Source organism: Malaclemys terrapin, chromosome 1 (assembly GCF_027887155.1).
Source record: "Malaclemys terrapin pileata isolate rMalTer1 chromosome 1, rMalTer1.hap1, whole genome shotgun sequence".
NCBI classification, from domain to species: Eukaryota; Metazoa; Chordata; order Testudines; family Emydidae; genus Malaclemys; species Malaclemys terrapin.
In genome coordinates this window covers 261,666,579-261,688,681 of record NC_071505.1, presented here as the reverse complement: position 1 = coordinate 261,688,681, position 22,103 = coordinate 261,666,579, and the positions used below count along the sequence as shown (strand labels likewise).

Here is a 22,103-nt window from a genome sequence, read left to right as displayed (position 1 = left end):
ATGGACTAATAGTATATCCTGGCTGTCTTCACCGGGGGCATTAGGATGCCAGCAGCAGGTCTGAGGGGATTCCTACTGCCCCAGCTGGGAGAATAGGCCATAATCATCCTCCTCCTTCTCCCTCTTTGATTCCCTTCACTTGCTCATTGAATTTCACTGTATCAAGTTCAAGCTTCTTAACCTCCCCTCAAGACTCTTTACAACTCTTCCCTCCTTAGTCATTTGCTCATTCTTGTCACCCCCATACCCTGTGCTCTGCCAATTATGTTGTCCTTTAATGCCCATTTGTCTGCTTCTCCTACAAATATCTCCAGACTTTCTTCCACATTGTCCAAAATATAGAATTCCCTCCCTGAACTAATCTATACTTCTGCTCCTTTTCTGCTCTGACACCTACAAGAAATCAGTCAGTCATGGCTAGATTAAAAAGAAAATTCAGATGATTTGGAACCATCAACTTGGGCATGTATCTAGCCTGTGTAAGTGTGTGTTGTTTTCTTTGCCACTCTTGTCTTGCCGTCCTGTTCTCTCCTTGGGTTTGTCACACTCAATGTGTTAAGTCTTGTTTGAAATTAGAGTGTAAACTCTAAGGGGCAGTGATTATGCCTTGCCGTGTGTTTGCCTAGAGGTGCCCCAGTTCTCTCTTGGTGCTACTGAAGTACAAGTATTAGTATTAACCATCATTAACAGATACATGTGTAGACGTAAATGTTGCAGAAAAGTTGTGAAATCTATTTATCTTTCAGATGCTTTAATGTTAAACTTGGAGGGTTTCTCCAGACTGAAATAAAACAAAAATCCCAACACCTTGTATTCTACCTCTTGAGCCACTTGAGTCTTCTCCTCTGTCTGTGCCTTATATAGGTAGGGAGCAGAGTTTCAAAAGCACCCAAGTATCCTAGGAATGTAAGTGTGTTGAGTTGATCTTCTTGTTGTTGCTTGTTTCCGCTAACAGTGTCGATGGATTTAATTGCCTCGCTTGTAAATATACTATAAAGTGTTGTGGTGTCAAAAGTAGCACAGATATGCAGTTCAAGTACAGACAGAATAAATTGTTACATATATTTCGATTTTGTCAAAATACCTGTATTTGTTTCATCTGTTTTATTAAATATCTTCATGCAGGCTTGTTATGTATTTATCTTATTTTTTCTTCAACATGCCCCTAATACACCTTTGAGTTTTCTTTTCTTTTATTACTTCTGTGATATAAAAAGAATCACAACTGTTTTTTTCCTTGCATTGTACTAGGAATCATTTGTTGTTGTACTACATATATGTGCCATGCATGCTTCAAATCAGCTTTACTGTGTTTAAATTCTGTGTTGCAGTATGAAAACTAAGTGTATATAAAAAGTAAAATGTAATGTTGCATTGGTTTGTAGGAGCCCGTTCTGTTCACTGGAACTATGAGAAAAAACTTAGATCCTTTCAATGAATACACTGATGAAGAGCTGTGGAATGTCTTGGAAGAGGTAATTCCAAATATCTAATCATTTGTATCTAATGTTCACATATAAAATAACATTATTCATAGTGTTTATACATATTAGGTTTGATTTGGTTTTGTTGGATTCAGTGAGGATATGGCTGACAGAAGAAAGGAAAACAATTGTGGGGTGTGTAAATGTATATAAATGTCTCTATATATAACATTGACCTGCTGGATCTTGCATTAATATTTTTTATCATGCAGGATATATTTTGATTAATTAAAAATAGATTTTTAAACAGTTTTAGACTTAACTGTAGAATTGAATTACATAGTGTGTGGATATGAGTATGACATGTAAATCTTACACGCTTATTGTTGTGTAAAGCATAACAAAAAATAGGCAACCTAATCACAACAACAATATTTTGTTTAGAAATGAGTTACTCATCCTACAGTGCATTGGCATACCTACAGGTGCAACTGAAGGAGGCTGTGGAAGAACTTCCTGATAAAATGGAGACACAGTTGGCAGAATCTGGATCTAATTTTAGCGCTGGTCAGAGACAGCTCGTGTGCCTTGCCAGGGCAATTCTCAAAAAAAATCAAATTCTGATTATTGACGAAGCAACAGCAAATGTGGACGCAAGGTAAAACACCAAAGGCCACAGTAAAATGAATTATCCTGTTTGTACACGGTTGGTGTAACACAGAGGTGAACTGAAAAGCTTCATATCTTGTGCAGCCTGTGCTGGGGTTTGTGTTTTCATGAAACGCTGATGGCATCACTAATGCCTAATCAGAGCAGGCAAACCAAACGCTGTACATGTCTTAAGGGGTTTGATCACGAAAGCTCCCCTGAATGCATCCTGAGAGGGGATAGATACAGGCTTGTCCTCGGAAAGAGAAAAATATCCTTGATTTCTGTGCGTAAATTAACATTCGAAGCTATTTACCCTGCAGCAGCCATGGATAAAAGACTCCTTTTGGAAATGCAGATCAGCACTGTCAAGATAACCTCTTAAAGAGACAGAATGGATGAGGCAATATCTTTTATTGGACCAACTTCTGTTGGTGTCTCTCTAATATCTTAAGACCGGCACAGCTACACTGCAAACAAAAGATAATCTCTTGACAGACTTCACAGAATGGAAAGATTCTAAGGCCACCACCATCCTACAAAGATGAGGGACCTCATGATGAAAAAGTTAGGCACAGCGTTGGGGTCTGTTGATCCAGGAAGGGTATCCTGTGCACATAGTGACAAAGCCTTGTAAGGAAAAATGACTGTGACAAATAACAAATAATATTTATTAGATCTCATTCCTTCCAAATGCTCAGGATGGTATTCAGTACATACAGTTGGTTACAGATAAAACCCATTAAATAGAGGAACTCAAAATCCAAAGAGATCTTCAAATATTATAGAACTAAAAAATAAAGTAGTCTTTAAAGCTCCTTTGAACACTGGTAGGAATAAGTAAAAGAGACCATATTTTTTGAAAACACTGCAAATATGCTGCATCAGTTTGAGCTGAACAGATAGTTCCACCAAACTATGGTTTGAGAAAATCCAAGGACAATAAAGCAGCAAGTCCCTCAAATAGATGCATTTAATATTTTTATCATCAAAGCAAATTGTAGTTCACTCACTGGTCAAAGAATTTATGCCTTCTGTTCATGACTGGTCATTCAGTGCACTTTTTTCCACTAGCTGCAAGCAGTGGAGTTGCTTTGATATTCAAATATAAAAGGAGTTACAAAAATCAATTCCAGATATAATAAGGATCTGAACAGCATTAGTGAGAAGTCTTGCCTGTAGTATTCCAGCGTGCTATATTTAATATTATTATTTATTTGAATTACCACAGCATGTGGGAGGTCTAGTTATGGAACAGGACCCCATTGTGCTAAGCAGTGTACAAGCACAGAACAGAGACGGTCCCTGTTCCAAGCGGCTCACAATCTGTGTATAAGATTAGACAACAGATGGATATAGACAGACGGCAGAGTTCAAAGAAACAATGAGAAAGTTTTGGTCAGCAGGATAGGCAGAGTTCTCTGCACACCAGCAGCCTAACTGTTGTCGAGCTTTTTGTAGGCATCCTGGCAAAGGAGAGTAATGCTTTAATCATGCAAGATGATCAGTGCAGGTGGACCTCCTGTGAGGATCAGCTTGCGGGATTGGGGCCTGTTTGGTTTTTGATTTGCTCACTGTAGGTCACTTTGGTTGTAGTTTCCCTGAGGAAAATTAAATTTGGGTGCTAGCAGAGAGAGAAAAGCTGACAGAAGAGTTGTGAACATATTGCCACATGCAAAACCTACAGATTTTGTGGCCATTTCTGAGGAGGTAGTACAAATTCTTGATTTCCCCAAAGAAGTCGGTCATTCTGTACACAATACACAGCTACTTCCACCACTGCAGTGCTGTATATTGCCAAACTGTTTTAGTACTTTGTGAGAGACTGGCAAGATGTGTAATGGTCCAGTGCTGGGAGAAATTACCCTTCTGTATCAGAATGCCAAACTTCAAAAATTTAAGGGCGGTGTCCAGTGAAACCCTCCCAACTGCAGTTAACTGTACCTTGTTTACCTATAGTAAGTCTATAATTCTGGAAGCAAAGTATCATTGTCAGTTCTTACACTGACGATAGCCAAGGTGGCACTCCTCTTTCCACAGAAGAAATGGGCTATTTTGTTTTCACTTGTATTAAAAACAAAAAAACAAAAACACTAGCATTAGCAATTAATAGACTTCTTCCTGATTCCCATGGAGTCCAGAACCACAAATTCATCCTTCCACTGAGGTATCTGCCCATGACTCATTTTTGTAACCTCTTCCTGGGAGAGAAGTGGTGCCAGCAGAGAAGCTTTGCAGTGAAACATGCATTTCATTTCTAAAATCTTTAGAGAAGAAAGTGCCTTTCCTTCTCCATAGATTTTGGGCTGCTAGCTTATTTTTGGCTAAAAAGTGATATAATCTGTGATTTAATCAGACCAATGGAAATTTCATATCCTCTTATTCATCCTCCCCATTTTGACATCTTTATTTTTTTATTTGCACTATCTATTTAAATTATCTTACTTGACATGTGCTGCAGATATACTGCAATAAAGTAAAAAGAAGAACAGGAGTACTTGTGGCACCTTAGAGACTAACAAATTTATTAGTCTCTAAGGTGCCACAAGTACTCCTGTTCTTCTTTTTGCGGATACAGACTAACACGGCTGTTACTCTGAAACTTGCAATAAAGTAAATGTTTACTAATAGCAACCATAAGCATTGCAATACAAATGATTGAAGAGGTATCAACTTTAACTTGGAGTTTCTTCTTTGAGTTGGTTTGCACTGCAGTTTGCACTACCTTTTTCTTAAAATCTTGGGCGTAGCTGTGGTGGTGGACTTTTAAGTAGTGCAACCTAATAGGATGCACATCAGGAAATACTGCAGTCTATTGCCAAATAGAAAATGGTCTAAATATGAAAGTTTACATAAGCCTGGTGGTCTTATGTAAAGTCTTAATGTATAAGTATTTCACATGATGATTGATGGAAATTTAGCACAAGTTTAGCTTTTCTTCATGGACATGAAGTTGGAAATTTTATCTCCATGAATAAAATAATTCTGTAGTAGTTAAATGATTCTTAAAAGTTGCACATGAAACCCTCGGCATTACAATTGGAAATGATATGAATCACTTTATTTCTGGCGTTATGTCTTGGAAAATCTCCAGTAATTGAGACTTGTGAAACTTTCTGGAGAATTTACATCCCTTTTTCATCCCCAGATAAATCTGTTTGCATGATGTTTAATTAAAATAGGGTTGGGTTTCTTTGTCAGCTACCATTATTTGGTTTCAGAGTAACAGCCGTGTTAGTCTGTATCCGCAAAAAGAAGAACAGGAGTACTTGTGGCACCTTAGAGACTAACAAATTTATTAGAGCATAAGCTTTCGTGGACTACAGCCCACTTCTTCGGATGCATATATGCATCCGAAGAAGTGGGCTGTAGTCCACGAAAGCTTATGCTCTAATAAATTTGTTAGTCTCTAAGGTGCCACAAGTACTCATTATTTGGTTAACGTTCAGATCAGGTTTTTGTTTTCAAACGTACCTGAAGGATCGCGGCTCTAGTGAAGCTGGTCCACAGAGGTGCCTGATCCCAGTGCGAATTCACCCTGAGGAATGGCAAAGCCACTGCTACTTTGCCTCAGTTTTCCACTGGGTGGGTAGCTGTAATTCACATTGGGAATGGCATTTGCACTCAGTCAGCCCAGGCTCTCTGGCCCACACCCATTTTCCAGCTAAATCTGGGTGGGGCCTTTTTTGAGGCTTGCTTCCTTCCCTCCCTTGTTGAAGGTAAAGTTGCAGTTGCTTTCAACAACCACAACCCCCTTTTCCCCTTCCCTCCAGCAGACTCTCCTCCAAAATCTGCATAAATCTTGGGGTGAATCTATCTCAGTACCTATCAATGATAGGTTCTATATTATTTTGTAACCTGTACTGTTTTAAGTATGGGCCTCCACTTTTTTCTAATTAATATGGTTAACTCTTTTGGCAGTCTCACTTTCAGAACTTTTTGAAACTGCACATACACGCAGCCATTGGTTTATTATTAGGGATCAAGGCCCCATTGTGTTAGATTCTGTCCAAAATATAAGCAAACATGGCATCTGCCGTGAAGAACTTACTATTAAAAGATGCAACAAGAGAGTGCAACAAACAATAGGAAGAACGGAAGGACAAGGATGATAGTAAGTTCGTGTGGCTACAAAGGCTGGCAATGGGCACAACTTGTTTAAACTTTATTTTTAATTGTTTTCAGGATTTTTTATTAAGCTATAACTCCTTGTGCTCCCCTAATGACCCATCAGTAAAAATGGTTCTGAACTTACTGACCTTTTTAAAAAATTGTTTCTCCCTTTCTTCTATGTAGACCATCTCCAACCACCCCTCTGTCTAGAATTATTGGAGAGGAGGGGTGTATATAAACTATCCTCACAACTGCTTCAGATAGTAGGGCCTTCTCTCTTCCCTGGACTACTGTCTCCCAGGTGACTAAGAGATTGTCAGGGCCCTGGTTTTCCCCCTTTGACAGCAGCAGAGAGAATAGCAGGGGTTGGTCCCTGAGAAGAGGGCAGAAAACCTATTTGTTATGGATTGAGTGCTCTAATACTACCATGGTTTGGGGTCTGAAGGTGCCAGAAGGGCTTGCCTGTGGTCCAGGGCTGCTGGAACAAGAGTGCTCGAAAAGTCTGGCTCCAGGGGAGATGAGGGATGGGTGAGGAGCAAGCTCAGCTGTCCCCCGTAACCCTGCCTCAGTGGCAGTTCTACTGCTCCTGACTTTTCTCCTTTGGGAGAAGACAGGGGCCTTCTTAAAAGGCAGTTTCTTCAGGAAACTCCAAGGAAGGCTCTGCTCACACTGGGACCATGTGCCCCCAAAGTCCTGGTTCCACAGGGAGCTGATGTTCTGCTATCTTTATGTCTTGCATCTTTAGGTAATAAACATATTCACAGGGCTGTCCCCTTTTCTGGAGAGAGATTGTGGGTCCTGAACTACTAAAGAGATGTCTTTTATGTAATATATGGATATTTTTATATTGCTGGGTTAATTTCAATAGGGGATATTTGCTTATTGTAGATACTTTCATTCAGACTCGAAATAAAAAGTTAGATTGACATTTTGGAAGATTTATATAGTGCTAGACCTTTGGATGGATGTGATTTAGCTTGGTGATTAAAGCAGTGGGATCTCTTACTGCACTAGCTGAGGAAAAGTGGGAGCAGGTGCTGATTCCTCAAGTCAGGGAGAAGAAACTGAGCCATTCTCTCCCCCAGTTCCATCTTGCTTTAACCGCTGATCTTTGGTGCACATGATAGTGGAAATTCTTTGAAAAAGAAACATTTTCATCCTTAACCTTCAGAATCCTCCCTTGGGTTTCTTTCATGACGTGCCAAACCGTATTGAAGGAAGGACATACTCCAGCACCTCTGCAAATTAATATTTCCTGATGTTACAGTTATTTACAGTACAATCATAGAACTTCTCTGCAGTCAGATCATTGTTCATGTAGCTCTCTCACTTCCATTTGCACTGCTCTTTCTGTGTTTCAGAACGGATGAGTTGATTCAAAAGACAATCCGTGAAAAGTTTGCCCAGTGCACTGTGCTGACCATTGCACACAGGTTGAACACCATTATCGACAGTGACAGGATTATGGTAAGAAAGTTAACAGCATTGGTTCAAATAAGATTGAATAGACTTGGGTTTTTTTTTTTATTCTGATCCAGGGAGGAAGAGAAGGTGGTTTTGGCAATTATAAATCTATGTAAAACTACCTTGACTAGCAGCTCATAGAAGTTAAGGATGGAAAAAGACCTATTAGATCACCCAGTCACTCTCTCTGCTGATGCAGATTTGTACTCTACAGTCAGGGTCCCATGTACTCTGCAGACATATAAATGTATTAAGTATCTTTCACTGCCATCTCTCGCTCCCCCCAGCTCATCCCTGACAAAGACTCAGTGAAGTGAAATCCGTTGATTATTTTTCAGGAGGGGATATTTTTGCTGTGCTCTCCCGGCAACCTGGCTGCAGTCCCTGGGCCTTGGCTCCTGCAATGTTGTTTAGCCTGGGTCATAAAATTCTTCCTCCCCTATGTGCCAGGGGAAAGAGGGAGCTTGTAGATAGCTTTAGCAGATCCTCTCCTCAGCTTCCCAGTGCTCAGTTGCTTTGCTGTTCTCCAAACAGCCCCGCTTCCCAGCCTATACTTCTGGTACCTGATTTCCCTCCATCACCTTTATCTCTGCCCCCAGCCCCCACAATCTTACTTCCTGGGTGCAAACTGGACATTTTGGGCTCCCAGGCTTGAAGGAATAACTACCCTGAGTGGGGAAGGTTGCAGGAAGGGTTTGGTAGGCCAGGGAGACAGAAAAGAAAATGTCCAGCACCTGGCCTTAGTAAAATGCTGACTTATTCAGCAAAAATGCTGAATATTTTGGAACATGCCAAATTCCGTGTCTATAGAATTGTGGACCTTGATTGAGATTAATTAAACAGTTCACAGCTCTTAGGATTATTGTTTTAGGTTGTCTGCACTGTCAGGCCGGTATTACTGCATTGGTTTATGCTCAGTTAACTTCTTCAAGGTTATCTTCACGAACATAAGGGCTAATAACATAATGTGTCTTATACAGGAACAGATTCTGGAGATTAATTTTGTAACAAAAATTGAATTCCACAGTCATTGCATACACATGGCCCTGTTTACGGTACATGAATTAGTGTTTCCCCAAATAAATGTCCTATGCGGTGGTGGGGTTTCCACCACTTCCCTTGAGAGATTATTCAATAGCAATATGAGAAGAGTTGTATTGATATTTTATATATTTTCTTAATTTCATCACGTTATAGTATGGATACTTCCTTATACCATCCTGATGTAACTTTCCCTCCTTGATGTCTTCTGCAGCATTCAAATATTTGTATCTCCTCTTTTATAGTCACCAAACCAAACTATGAATACTCAAGTGAGACATTTAAGTCTTTCTTGTAAGTAAGTCCCTCCAAATTCCTAATTATTAATCACTGTTGTTTCTGTTCTCTGAACTTCCTCCAATTTGTAAGGATCTTTCTGGCATTGATGTGTACAGAACTGCAAACAACATTTCATGTGCAGTTGTCTCAGAGAAGGACTGTTGCTTTCCTGCTCCATCATTGTTGTGTCTGAGCAGCCTAAATTTGTATTGGCCTATTTTGCTCCCATATTGTATTACAAACTTGTGTCTGATTTGATTCCTTGTTCCACTCTGTGTCTTCTAGCCTTCTATCAGAAGTACTGCTTTCCAGATTATTTCCTCCCATTGAACATCTATGTAAATTATATCTCAGTTTGTTATTTACTGCCCAAGTTTCTTCAGTCATCTGTGCTGTCTTACTATAAGAAACTTGAAAACTGGATATAGACGTAGTACATCAAGATGGAGGTCAGCATGTTAAGAGAATGGAATGGCTCATCATCATCATCATCATGTTCCCTTTACGCCTCTGGTGTTTAGGGCAGTGACAAAGCTCCTCCACTCCTGTCTGTTTCTGGCAAGTCTTTCAGTGGTTCCCCAGCTGTGCCCCAGGTCTTTCAACTCGTCTTCCACAGTTTTTCGCCATGTTTTTTTGGGGCGGCCTCATTTTCACTTGTCTTCAGGTGTCCATCTTATTGCTACTCTGGTGATGGAATCAGTTTCCATCCAAAGCAAGTGGTTAATCCATCTCCCATACCTCCTGGCAATGATGGTGCTCATGTCCTCTTGGCTGCACTGTGTCAATAGATCTTGGTTTGAGATTGATCTGGGCCAAAAGATACGGAGCCTATAATCTCTTGTTGATTGGTTTGAAATGAGCTTGATAGTAGTCAATGAAAGCAACTGTCAGTTGTGAAATGGTTTACTAGATGTGGATCTGTCATCTCATTTCTTAGGTCCCAATTATGCAGTTGGTAGCTCACAGCAGACTGCTACTCTTGCACAGAGCCTCAGTCAAGTTAATGCAACTCTGCATAGGCACAGCCATCCACCCACATGCTTTTACTTGTAAGATGAGGGCTTTTGTGGGCACGTACATCACAAAAAGCAACAATAGAAATGACACTAGAGGTCACCCTTATGGTTGAACAGAAGGGTCAAGATATTACAGAGCTGAAGACTGAAGTACACTCTCCCCCCTAGATGAGGGTGATATTAATAGAACCATCTTTATTAAACTTTTTCTCTCATAAAAGCTGAAATAGGGAGTGCTTTTATTCTCACTAGTTATTTTTTCCTCTTGGACACCATAAATGCATTTTAAACTAATAGTCAAGGATTGTAATGGTTGTGTGGTGTATACAAAAATGAAGCATCTGTGCCTATTGGTGTTCTGGAGCATCATTAGGCTATGAATTGGCAGATTATAGTTCACTGCTGGGTAGTCACTTCATAAATATTGTCTTGATAAGTCATGTAACTGCAAATGCTTACGGTGTAATAATTAAGTATTTCTTCACTGGTGACTACTTCCCCACAAAGACTGTTCTGGTTTTGTTTACTGCCACTATGTTGAACAAAACGCTTGTTCAGAAACAACTGCAACCTAATTAATAGCTTTGTTTGTATGTTGGCTATCCAAAGGGATTTCCACTTGTTTTGGATTATTAGGCACCATTAACATGTTAGATTCAGAATGCTATTATATAAAGATGTTTTCACGTTATTAACCATGGTACAGTCATAATGATGGCTACTTAAAAGGTAGACAAATTAAAAATAGTCTTTCTTCCCCTACTGCTCGCTCTCTTATGACTAAAGATAGTTCCTTTGTTGTAGCTCTAGAGTTAGCTTGCTATTTCTGATGTTTGATTGTTTCCCTTTAGCTTATATTACAGACCCCTTTCCTTTAAAAACCCTTTATGTCCACATACAATCCTATCTGACTTCTCTTGGAATGGTTTTGCTGTCCTTTCTAGATTGTATTAAGGAGAAGATTTACAAAGTGTCCCATAGGCTCAGCAAGCTTTACTAGTCCACATTGTTGGCTTGAGAATTCTGCAAGAATTTGCAGAGGGGAGAAACATAATACAGAAAGAATGAGAAATTTAATACCTATTGTGAGCCATTAAGAAACCTCTTTTCTTCAAGTCACTACACAGAGCTTTTCTTGGCTTGGAGCCACTTACAGCTGGTTTCCAGTAGCTATGAGTGAGACTTAATCTTCTCTCACTACACTAGCAGCAAGAAAGACACCAACATGAAACTATTGGCTCTGCCTCCAAAAGATCAGAAGCATTGTACGCCATTGAAAATAAGAACATAAGAACAACTGTACTGGGTCAAACCAATGGTGCATCTAGCTCAGAATTCTGTCTTCCAACAGTGGCCAATGCCAGGTGCTTTAGAGAGGCAGAACAGGCAATCATCTAGTAATCCACTCCCAGCTTCTGGCAGTCAGAGGCTAAACGGCAGTTTAATGGAAGAGATACTTTTAAACAAAAGTATACTTAAAAAAAAAATCTGCATTCATATATACATGTACCTTATGGGAAGTGACCTATTAAAGAGGCTAGAAGGATTCTGGAATTCTAAAAAACAAAAGAAAACCAAAATAGTGTTCCGTATTCTTACAACAGCAAGAGACTGTTCTTCATTGTGGAAGTAGCACATCTAAATAAATATATTCCATGCATGCAAACTAGCCTTCATGGATGATTCAGATTAATAAACAAATTACACTGCTCTACAGCCAAAATGCTTCTGAAATAAATGTAGTCAAACTTTACTAATTCTGGGTCACTGAGAATGAAAATGATGCTTAAAATTGTTGATTGGCTCTAGTTTTCAAGATATGCTATTGGGTCAGTGTATACGACCCTTGACTTGGGAATGGCGGAGGATAAGTGAGTTATAAAGGGAAGGGATCTCAATTTAAACCAGAAATAACTAAAATACATCTTTGACTGGATCTATGAATAAATCTATGACTGGGTTTGGACAGTACTTGCTTTTTAGGCAAAACAATGAATGATGCAATCTGAAGCTGGTATTGCATCATACATGGTATGAATTGCTTCGTGTTATTCCTAGAAGTCATGGATGATGCAATCATAATGAAGCTTACATCACTCTGCTGAACAAATTGCCCTATATCAGCTCTAGAAATCCTACAGTGTCGTGCTCTCTTATTTTTCAGTGTTTGATTTTTGCAAAGGGACACATTTCTGTTTAGCCAAAGTGAGCAGAGATGCCTCGTACTTGTGTGAACAGTGCAGATAACTTCTGCTATGTTTGTGGTGAAGTGACTTTTGCATCACAAAAGCGCAGTATAACCACTATGGTTAAGAAAGCCTATCACCTTTATTTTGGCTGCAAAATTGGAGATCAGGACAAGAGGTGGGCCCCACACATATGCTGCAACACTTGTGCAACAAATCTTCGGCAGTGGTTGAACAGGAAAAGGAAATCTTTGCCTTTTGCAGTGCCAATGATTTGGAGAGAGCCAACAGATCATACCAGCAATTGTTACTTCTGCATGGTGCCTCCAGTTGGGAAAGGTGTGTCAAAGAAGAAAAAGTGGACTGTGCATTATCCAAACATTCCATACGCTATACGCCCAGTACCCCACGGAGAAGGACTGCCGGTTCCTGATGCACCAGAATCATTCTCACTTGAGTCAGATGAGGAAGAGGGTGGAACTTCTGGTCCTGAACCATCAATGTCACAGGACCCACATTTTCTCCCATCCTCCTCCTCTGAACCACACCTCATAACACAAGGTGAACTGAATGACCTTGTCAGGGATTTGGAACTACCCAAGAGTAAGGCAGAGCTGTTGAGCTCCAGACTACAGCAGTGGAATCTCCTGCCAGGTGATGTTAGGGTTTCCATGTTCCGTGACCATCAAAAGGATCTTATCCCATTCTTCTTCATGGAAGGTGATCTTGTAGCCTGCAACAACATCAATGGTGTGATGGCAGCCCTCAACATCGTTCACGATCCAGATGAGTGGAGACTGTTCATTGATTCATCGAAGACGAGTCTTAAAGCTGTTTTACTGCATAATGGCAATGTTTTGCTATCAATTCCAGTTGGTCATGCAGTCCATATGAAGGAAACCTATGACAACATGAAACAACTTTTGAGGTGCATAAACTATGACCAACATCAGTGGCAGCTTTGTGGCGATTTGAAGGTTGTTGCTCTCTTGGTCTGCAGACTGGATACACAAAGTACTGCTGTTTTAGTCGTTCAAGAGATTCCCACTACATCAAGAAAGATTGGCCACTCCGACAGTCATTGGAGCCTGGGAGGAAAAGTGTTCAGCATCCACCACTTGTTGAATCAAGGAAGATTTTGTTACTACCCTTACACATCAAGCTGGGTCTGATGAAGAACTTTGTCAAGGCCATTGACAAAACACAAGCAGCTTTCAAGTACCTCCGTGGAAAATTTCCAAGATTAAATGAAGCTAAGATAAAGGAAGGTGTCTTTGTTGGTCCTCAGATTCATGAACTTCTTCGAGATGATGCATTTGACCATGCACTGCGTGGCAAGGAAAAGACGGCATGGAAAGCCTTCCAGTTAGTGGCAATACATTTTCTCAGAAACAACAAGGCAGACAACTACAGGTTGTTGGTGGAAAACCTCCTCAAGGCATACAAAAGCCTTGGTTGCAAATGTCACTAAAGATACATTTTTTACGCTCTCATCTAGATTTTTTTCCACCGAACTGCGGAGCAGTGAGCGACGAGCACGGCGAGCAATTTCACCAGGACATTGCAACAATGAAGAAACGCTATCAGGGCAAATGGAGCCCATCAATGCTTGCAGACTATTGCTGGACAGTGACAAGAGATGCTCCATTTAATGAATACAAGAGACAAGCCAAGAAGCGCCGAGTAGACACTGAATAGGACTAAACTATGTACAGAATAGTTTTTTGCCTTTTGTTTCATAATAAATTTTATTTATATAACCCTTTTGCTGATTTTTAAAGTGTTACATAAACAGGACAGGTGAAATATTATCATGTAAAGCAACCATAAACACATGAAAAGACCTAGGTTTACAATTTATGATTAAAACTCTATCTACACAATATACATAGACATAAAATGTAAACACTTAAATATCTTAGAAACAGTAGCCAATCAGTTGTTTTAATTGTCATATTTGAATTCAGCACATCAAAATACATAATAAATAGCACATTTTATCTCTGAAGCAGACAACTTCTCAAAAATTGTAGACCAGTGTTACTTAAAAGTCAGAGAATTTCAAAAGTTAAGGCTAAATAATTAACCTTAACTGTATTCCCTTTGTGCACATATTTTCAGATATGGGCTCTCAATATTACAATGTGTTATTTCTTAAATACAAATGTGTAACTGTGACAAGGTATGTAAAGCCCACACCAGGCAGGAAGGGGTTAAGGAGCTGCTTTGTGCTGGAGTGGTCCACACTTGTGAGTCATGTCAAGAATGGAGGAGGAGGAGGAGCTCTGGGAGGAGAACTGAATGTTCAACTTCCTAGCTCCCAGGGAAAAGCCTGGCAGACAGCAGAGCCTACACCCTCACTGAAAAGAAGACCCAAGTCACATGAGGTAAAGAAGGCTATATCTTATTCCTTCCATTGCTTGTGAACCAGTGGACGTGGAGCTGGATTGTAAGCCATCCAAGGCCCCTCTGAAGGAGGAGAGGCCAATGGCCTGTCTGGGACTATCTATATAGTCCCTTTTCCTTCACTTATGTTGCTACTCCTAAGTTGTTTGTTCCCTGGGATCTCGAAAGGGGTAAGCATCCTAAGGAACTTGGCCGGAGGGCTGAGTGCTATTGAGTGCCCCTTCGGAGTGCTATTGAGTGCCCCTACTTAAGTGACCAGACCCAGAATAAGCATACAACTCTGTCAACACTCCAAAACGGTGTTGTTGAGGGGTCATAACCCTGAAAATAACATGATACAAATTGCAGGGGTGCAGGGGAGGAAGGGGGTAAGAGTAAAAATACAAAAATGGAAATGAGCTATTTATCTTCCAGGACTTGTAATTTTCTACACCTTTTATATTTTTCTGCTCCTGATGAAAACTGCCTCCAATTCTAGGCCATCCCAAATTTATGCTGTCTCAAATTATAGGCTTTCAATAACTTATCAGGATTTAAGTGCAGACTTCAAACATAACTTTAGACTTGCTGAACTCACTTTCTTCAAGCTGGGCTTGTTTTATAAATCTCACCAAAATCTAATAACTAGAGCTAGGCAGGAAACTGTTTTCTTGCCTTGTGAAAATTTCAAATATTTTCCCATTATATACCAGATAGAACCATGACCTTTTTAAAATTTTGGTGAGAGAGAGTAACACCAACCCAGAATAGTCCATTGGTGTTCCACTTTGTATTAAATATTCATTAGTACAGAGAGCAAGAGAAAGAGACTGATTTTATATCCCACTGGTTAGGGCACTGCTCTAGGATGTGGGAGACCTAGGTTCAAATCCCATCTTCAGATATACAAAGTGAACTGCTCTGACAGAAGACACTGAGAGAGAATCACCCAGAATACCCAATAGTCTCATAGACTTTAAGGCCAGAAGACACCATCATGATCATTTGCTCTGACCTCTTGCACATTTCAGGCCATAGAACCTCACCCACCCACTCCTGTAATAGACCCATGACCTCTGACTCAGTTATTGAAGTCCTCAAATCATGATTTAAAGACTTCAAGTTACAGAGAATCCACCATTTACACTAGTTTAAACCTGCATGTGACCTGCATGCCCCCATCCTGCAGAGGAAGGCAAAACGCTCCCAGGGGCTCTGCCAATCTGACCAGGGGAAAAAATTCCTTCACAACCCCATATATGGCAGTCAGTTGAGCATTTCGGCAGGATCCACCAGCCAGACACGAGGAAAGAATTTTCTCTGGTAACTCAGAGCCCTTCCCATCTAGTGTCCCATCACTGGCCACTGGGGATACAGTAACTCCTCACTTAACGCTGTAGGTTATGTTCCTGAAAAATTCAACTTTAAGCGAAACGATGTTAAGCAAATCCAACTCCCCCATAAGGGGGTTAGGTTCCAGGAAATTTTTTTTCGTCAGACAAAAGACTATATTATATACACACACACACACACACACACACACACAAGTTTTAAACAAACAATTTAATACTGATACACAGTGATGATGCTTGTGAAGCTTGGTTGAGGTGGAGGAGTCTGAGGGTGGGATATTTCCCAGGGGATGCCTTACTGCTAAATGATGAACTAGCAATTGGCTGAGCCCTCAAGGGTTAACTCTCACACTCTACAAGGCAGCAGGAATGGAGGGAGGGGAGACCACATTGCAGACAGAGTCGCACATCGTGTGTGTGAGCAAGAGAGATGCGCATTTCCCCTTTAAGTACACTGCTTTGTTAATTAGATCAGCTTGCTGAAACCGCAGCTGCTGACAGCAAGCTCCCTCCGTCCTGAGCCCTGTCGTGGGTCCCCTCTGCTCTATGGAAGATGGGGTAAGCAGGGTGCAGGAGCAGGGGGGGAGGGGGACACCCTGACAACCCCCCCTCTTCCTCCCCTCCCCCCCACACATCAAGCAGGAGTCTTGGGGAGCAGCTCCAAGGCAGAGAGCAGAAGCAGCACATGGTAGTCGGGGGAGGGACAGCTGCAATTGCTAGCCTGCTGGGCAGCTGCTGCACAGGGAACTTAGGGAGCGGGGAGCTGATGGGGGGCTGCCGGTCCACCCTGGTTCCAAGCCCCCACCAGCTAGCTGCAACGGGCTGCTCTTCCTGCAAGCAGTGGACAAAGCAGGCAGCTGCCAAACGACGTTAGAAGGGAGCATTGCACAGCTTTAAACGCGCATGTTCCCTAATTTATCAGCAACGTAACAATGAAACAACGTTAATCGACTTTAAGTGAGGAGTTACTGTATTTGCCACTAGCCGTTGAAGATTGGCTACATGCCATTGTAGGCAGTCTTCTCATACCATCCCCTCCATAAAGTTATCAAGCGCAGCCTTGAAGCAAGTGGGGTTTTTTGCCTGCTCCCCGCCCTACCCGTTGCTCTTGTGTCAATGTTGGTGCTTAACTTAAATAACTCCTCCCTCTCCCTGGTATTTATCACTCTGATATATTTAAAAAGAGAAATCATATCTCCCCTCAGCCTTTTTTTCATTAGACTAAGCAAGCCAAGCTCTTTGAGTTTCCTCTCCTAAGGTAGGTTTCTCTGCACCTGTTCCAATTTGAATTAATCTTTCTTAAACATGGGAGACCAGAATTTCACATAGTGTTCCAAATGAGGTCTCACCAGTGCCTTGTATAATCTCTACTGATGCATCCTAGGACTTCATTAGCTTTTTTCACAGCTGCATCACATTGGCAGCTCATCCTGTGATCAACCAATACACCCAGGTCTTTCTTCTCCTCTGTTGCTTCCAACTGATAAGTCCCCAGCTTACAGCAAAAATTCTTGTTATTCATCTGTAAGTGCATGACCTTGCACTAATAAATTTCATCTCTTTTGTATTACTCCAGCTTCAAGGTCATCCGGATCTTCTTGTATGATATTCTGATCCTCTTCCGTATTGGCAATACCTCCCAACTTTGTGTCATCTGCAGATTTTATTAGCACACTCCCACTTTTTGTGTTAAGGTCATTAATAAAAGTGTTAAATAAGGTTGGTCCCCAATCCCTGAGGAACTCCACTAGTAACCTCCCTCCAGCCTGAGAGATCACCTGTCAGTATGACCCGTTGTAGTCTCCCCTTTATCCAGTTCCTTATCCACCTTTCAATTTTCATATTAATCCCATTCTTCTCCAATTTAACTAATAATTTTCCATGTAGAACTGTATTAAATGCCTCACTGAAATATAGGTAGATTAGATCTACTGCATTTCCTTTGTCTAAAAAAATCTGTTATCTTCTCAAAGAAAAAGATCAATTTGGTCTGTCACCATCTACTTTTTGTAAAAACATGTTGTATTTTATCCCTATTACTGTTTATCTCTATGTCCTTAAGTACTTTCTCTTTCAAAATTTGTTCCAAGACCTTGCATACAATGGAGGTTAAACTAACAGGCTTCCTGGATCACATTTTTTCCCTTTCTTAAAAATAGGAACTACATTAGCAATCCTCCAGTGATAGGGTACAACCCCTGAGTTTACAAATTCATTAAAAATCCTTGCTATTGGACTTGCAATTTCATGTGCCAGTTCCTTTAATATTCTTGGATGGAGATTATCTGGGCCCCCTGATTTAGTCCCATTAAGACGTTTGAGTTTGACCTCCACCCTCGGATGTGGTAATTTCTCCTTCATATCCTCATTTCTATTAGCCCCCCTGCCACTACTCCCAAATTCCTCATTACCCTTATTAAAAACTGAGGCAAGGTATTTGTTTAGGTTTGGGCCATGCCTGGATTATCTTTAATCTCCACCACATCTTCAGTGCTTCTTTCCTCCTTTTCTTTTTATTTATAGGGCTATAGAACCTTTTACTATTGGTTTTAATAATTTCTTTTGCAAGGTCCAATTTTGCTTGGCTTTTGGCAGTTCTCACTTTTCCCCTACACTTTCTGAGCTCCAAGGTCACTTACTTTGCTGATCGATCTCATCTTCCATTCCTTGTAGCTTTCTCCTTTCTCTTAATCACCTGTTTGAGATTCTTGTTCATCCAGCTTGGTCTAGAATCCTTCTCTATGAATATTTTCCTCTTCTTGGGATGCAGGCTTTAGATAGTTTCTGCATCTTTGACTTGAAGTAATTCCAAGCCTCTTCCACATTCAGGTCCTTGAGTTCTTCAGTTCCCTTCCCTAATTCCCTTAATTTTTTTAAGTTTGCCCTTTTGAAATCAAGGGTCCTCATTGCAGATCTATTTTTGTTTATCTTTCCATTTAGTTTAAAATGAATTAGCTCATGATCACTTGAACAAAAGTTCTCTCCTACAACCAGTTTTTCTGTGAGGTCCTCACTATTCACCAATAAAAATTCTAAAATGGCATAACATCTTGTAGATTTGGTGACTGTTTGGTGAAGAAATATGTCAGCTATCACATCTAGGAAAATATGGGTCCTACTATTATTAGTATCACTTGTCCTCCAATCTATATCTGAGAAATTAGTCTCTCTAAATCACACAATTCCCAGTAGTATTTATTTAATTAAAAACATTAAAGTCTCTATCCATCTCCAAATTGGATCCTGAGGGTCTGTAGCAAGCACTAACCCAGGGGACCCTCTGGTAGCTTTATTCCCCAAAGTGATTTTGGGCCTAAACAGACTCTGTTTTATCCATTCCATCACTTCTAATTTCTTTACAGTCTACCTCATCATTAATATACTATACTACTCCATCACTTTTACCTTTATTTCTGTCTTTCCTGAATAGCACATACCCTTCAATACCTGTACTCCAATCTTTACTATTCCAGCATGTTTCTGTTATCCCTATAATATCTGGTTTCACTTCCTGCACCAGTAGTCCTAGTTCCTCCATTTTGTTACCCAGGGTCCTTACATTGGTGTATAAACATCCTGTTTTTTCTGCTTGGCTTCACCCAGATTCCTCATTCAATTAGGTAAAGTCATTCTACTGCCAGTATCGCCTACCTGGTGGCTTCATTGGTATTGACACTATCTTTTCTCTTGATGTCCATTCTCCTACCCTCTATTATTTCTTTGTCCGTTGCTGTATTCTCTCTTACTTGATTTTCCTCCAGATCGATGTTAGAATTAGGCATGGACATTACGTGAGCATCTCCCAACCATCTCACCTGAGTTCCTAGTTTAAAGCTCTTTTAATCACTTGTGCCAACTTCCATCCCAGAAGTCTATATCCCTCCCTACTCAGGTGGAGTCCATCCCATGAGAACAAACCTCTGTCCATGAATGCCTCCCAGTGGTCGAACATCCCAAAGCCCTCCTTATACCACCACTGCCTGAGCCATCTGTTGATCATCATAATTTTGTTTTACCTTTGTTCTCCTTCTCCAGTCTGGTAGTTAGGGCACTCAGCTGGGAGGTGGGAGAACAGCAGAACAGGGATTTGAATGTAGGTCCCCCCACCCCAGGTGAGTGGCATAACCAATGGGCTATACAGAATGGGGGAGGTCTGTCAGACCAGAAATTCCATCCTGGACCTGAGAAACCTTTTGTTGTTAACATTTCATCAAAACCGGCACATTTCTGCAAAATGTTTGGATTTCAGTGAATCAACATTATCTCATGAAAAACTGTTCTGTTGAAAAATTCCTGACCAGCTCTACTAAAACCAAGCTAAATTAAAAGAAAATCTGCTAATAAGTTTCAAGGTGCAACCATTTGCATTCAGTATATGCACTGAGAATGAGCTATCCTAACAAAACGATTGTGCACAAAGAAATTGTAAAAAATTCTGACCCTAGTGCTGAACTGGTGACTTTAAAGTGGAGTTCTACCCTCAGCAAAAATCTGTGCAACCCCATTAGCCTAAAAAGGGGCATAATCTGAAGACAGTGGGATGCATGCATGCTGAAGGCTTAATATGTCCTGCAGAAACTTTAGTAGCGATGCAAGACTAACTGTCAGAGCCAAGGATGAGTTTGTGGGCTGGTATTTGGTATCAACATGGTCACTTGCAACCTTAGCAAATTTGACATTAAAATCAGTGGCACTGGTAATGTGGACCCCTACAATTGATATTTTTACAGTTTGGAGTGAAATCATACTTAACTAAACTTAACTAAAACAAACAAAGCTGGCTTAAACCACATATCTAAATGCAATCTGCAAAACAAAACAAGTTTGATATTTCCTTCATAAGTAATGATAGTACTTGGTAAGGATAGTGAAAGTAACCAGAACACATTTCTAATTGGAATAGGGGGACAAGTTGTTGCTGATTTTTGTTTAATGCTCAAATATTTAAATGGCTAGATTGAGTTGGCTAAAACTTTCAACAATATTCATGTTTAGGCTGAGTCCAAGCATGGAAAATTTTAGATCAAGGACATTTTTGAGAAAGTCATGAGCAAATATAAAAGTTAGATTAGTGTAAAAAATGGTAAATCTTCTATTCACACCCACTATAATAATCTGTTCTATTTTTGAAAAAGGAAAGAAGCTTAACTGAAAGAGAAAAAGGAAGAACAGAATTCCTTTTACCCAACTACAGACAGAGTTGGCCTTAGGAATTGTTTTAATTCTAGTCTGTTCCATCCCTAAAGCCATATATCTGGTTTCATAATCCAGGTCACACCTTAAGATGATCTCCACTATATCTTTCTTAATTACAAATATGTTTATCAAAACTTCAAACACTTGAAATCATTGAGAGAAGAGTTGTATTGTGTAAGATGATACTTTTCCAACACAATCACATCAATGAGTAATAATATTTTGCATTTATACAGAACCTTTCATCTGGAAATTTCAAAGCTCAGTACAAACATTAATTAATTAAACCTCAACAACCCCTCGAGGTAGGGAAGTATTCAGAGTTATTGAAACTAGAATTGGAAAAGACTTGTTAGGTCAGATCATCTAACCCATCTCCTGTAATAATAATACCATAATAATAATCTTCCCATGTTACAGATGGGTAAATTGAGGGACACAGAGATTAAGGGACATGCCCAAAGTCACAGTGAGCCATCAGCAGAACTAAAAATACTCGAGTCCTGATGCTTTTGTCCGATGTGAACCCTACATCATGGTGCTTTTCTCTGAGGAAAGCCTTATAGGAATCTTTGAAGTGCTGAGAAATATTTGCCAAATTTCTGAATTATAGTGATGTTTCCCTCCTGGAGACTTTCATATCAGTGGAATGTTTCTTTGATATGGAAACTGTGTGTGCAAACAATACTTCATCTTCTAATGTAAAAAAATGTAGTTCACCATTCTGGTAAAAGGGAATTTCAAACTTATGGGGAGTGTTACTTTGTTGTACAGAAAACATGTTTTGATTACATCCTGAAATGACTAATATCCAGGCAGACAATGTGAAAGTATTGTAATGTACTTCACAGCCAGAGCACAAGAGTTCAGACAGCAATAAGCCAATATCCATTGTTCTGTTGGGAAATGCTTAGACTCAGTCTGATCCACTCTATTTTATCAGCAGCTGTTATACCAATCTGGCCTTATGTCTGTCTGTAAGTACCAAGCAGAGGTAAC

General features: G+C 40.2%; 1 protein-coding gene across 2 annotated transcripts in view; it reads left to right on the top strand.

Annotated features, from left to right (window-relative positions):
* The window catches only part of ABCC4 (ATP binding cassette subfamily C member 4), a 235,430-nt gene that overhangs the window by 189,534 nt on the left and 23,793 nt on the right, over window positions 1–22,103 (top strand). Inside the window, exons 27-29 of one of the 2 annotated variants that reach the window (XM_054012155.1) lie at window positions 1,386–1,475; window positions 1,910–2,082; window positions 7,547–7,652. In XM_054012155.1, coding sequence (XP_053868130.1) covers window positions 1,386–1,475; window positions 1,910–2,082; window positions 7,547–7,652 — 369 coding nt within the window. The remainder of the gene's footprint in view (window positions 1–1,385; window positions 1,476–1,909; window positions 2,083–7,546; window positions 7,653–22,103) is intronic. The other variant, XM_054012156.1, reaches the window with a different exon arrangement.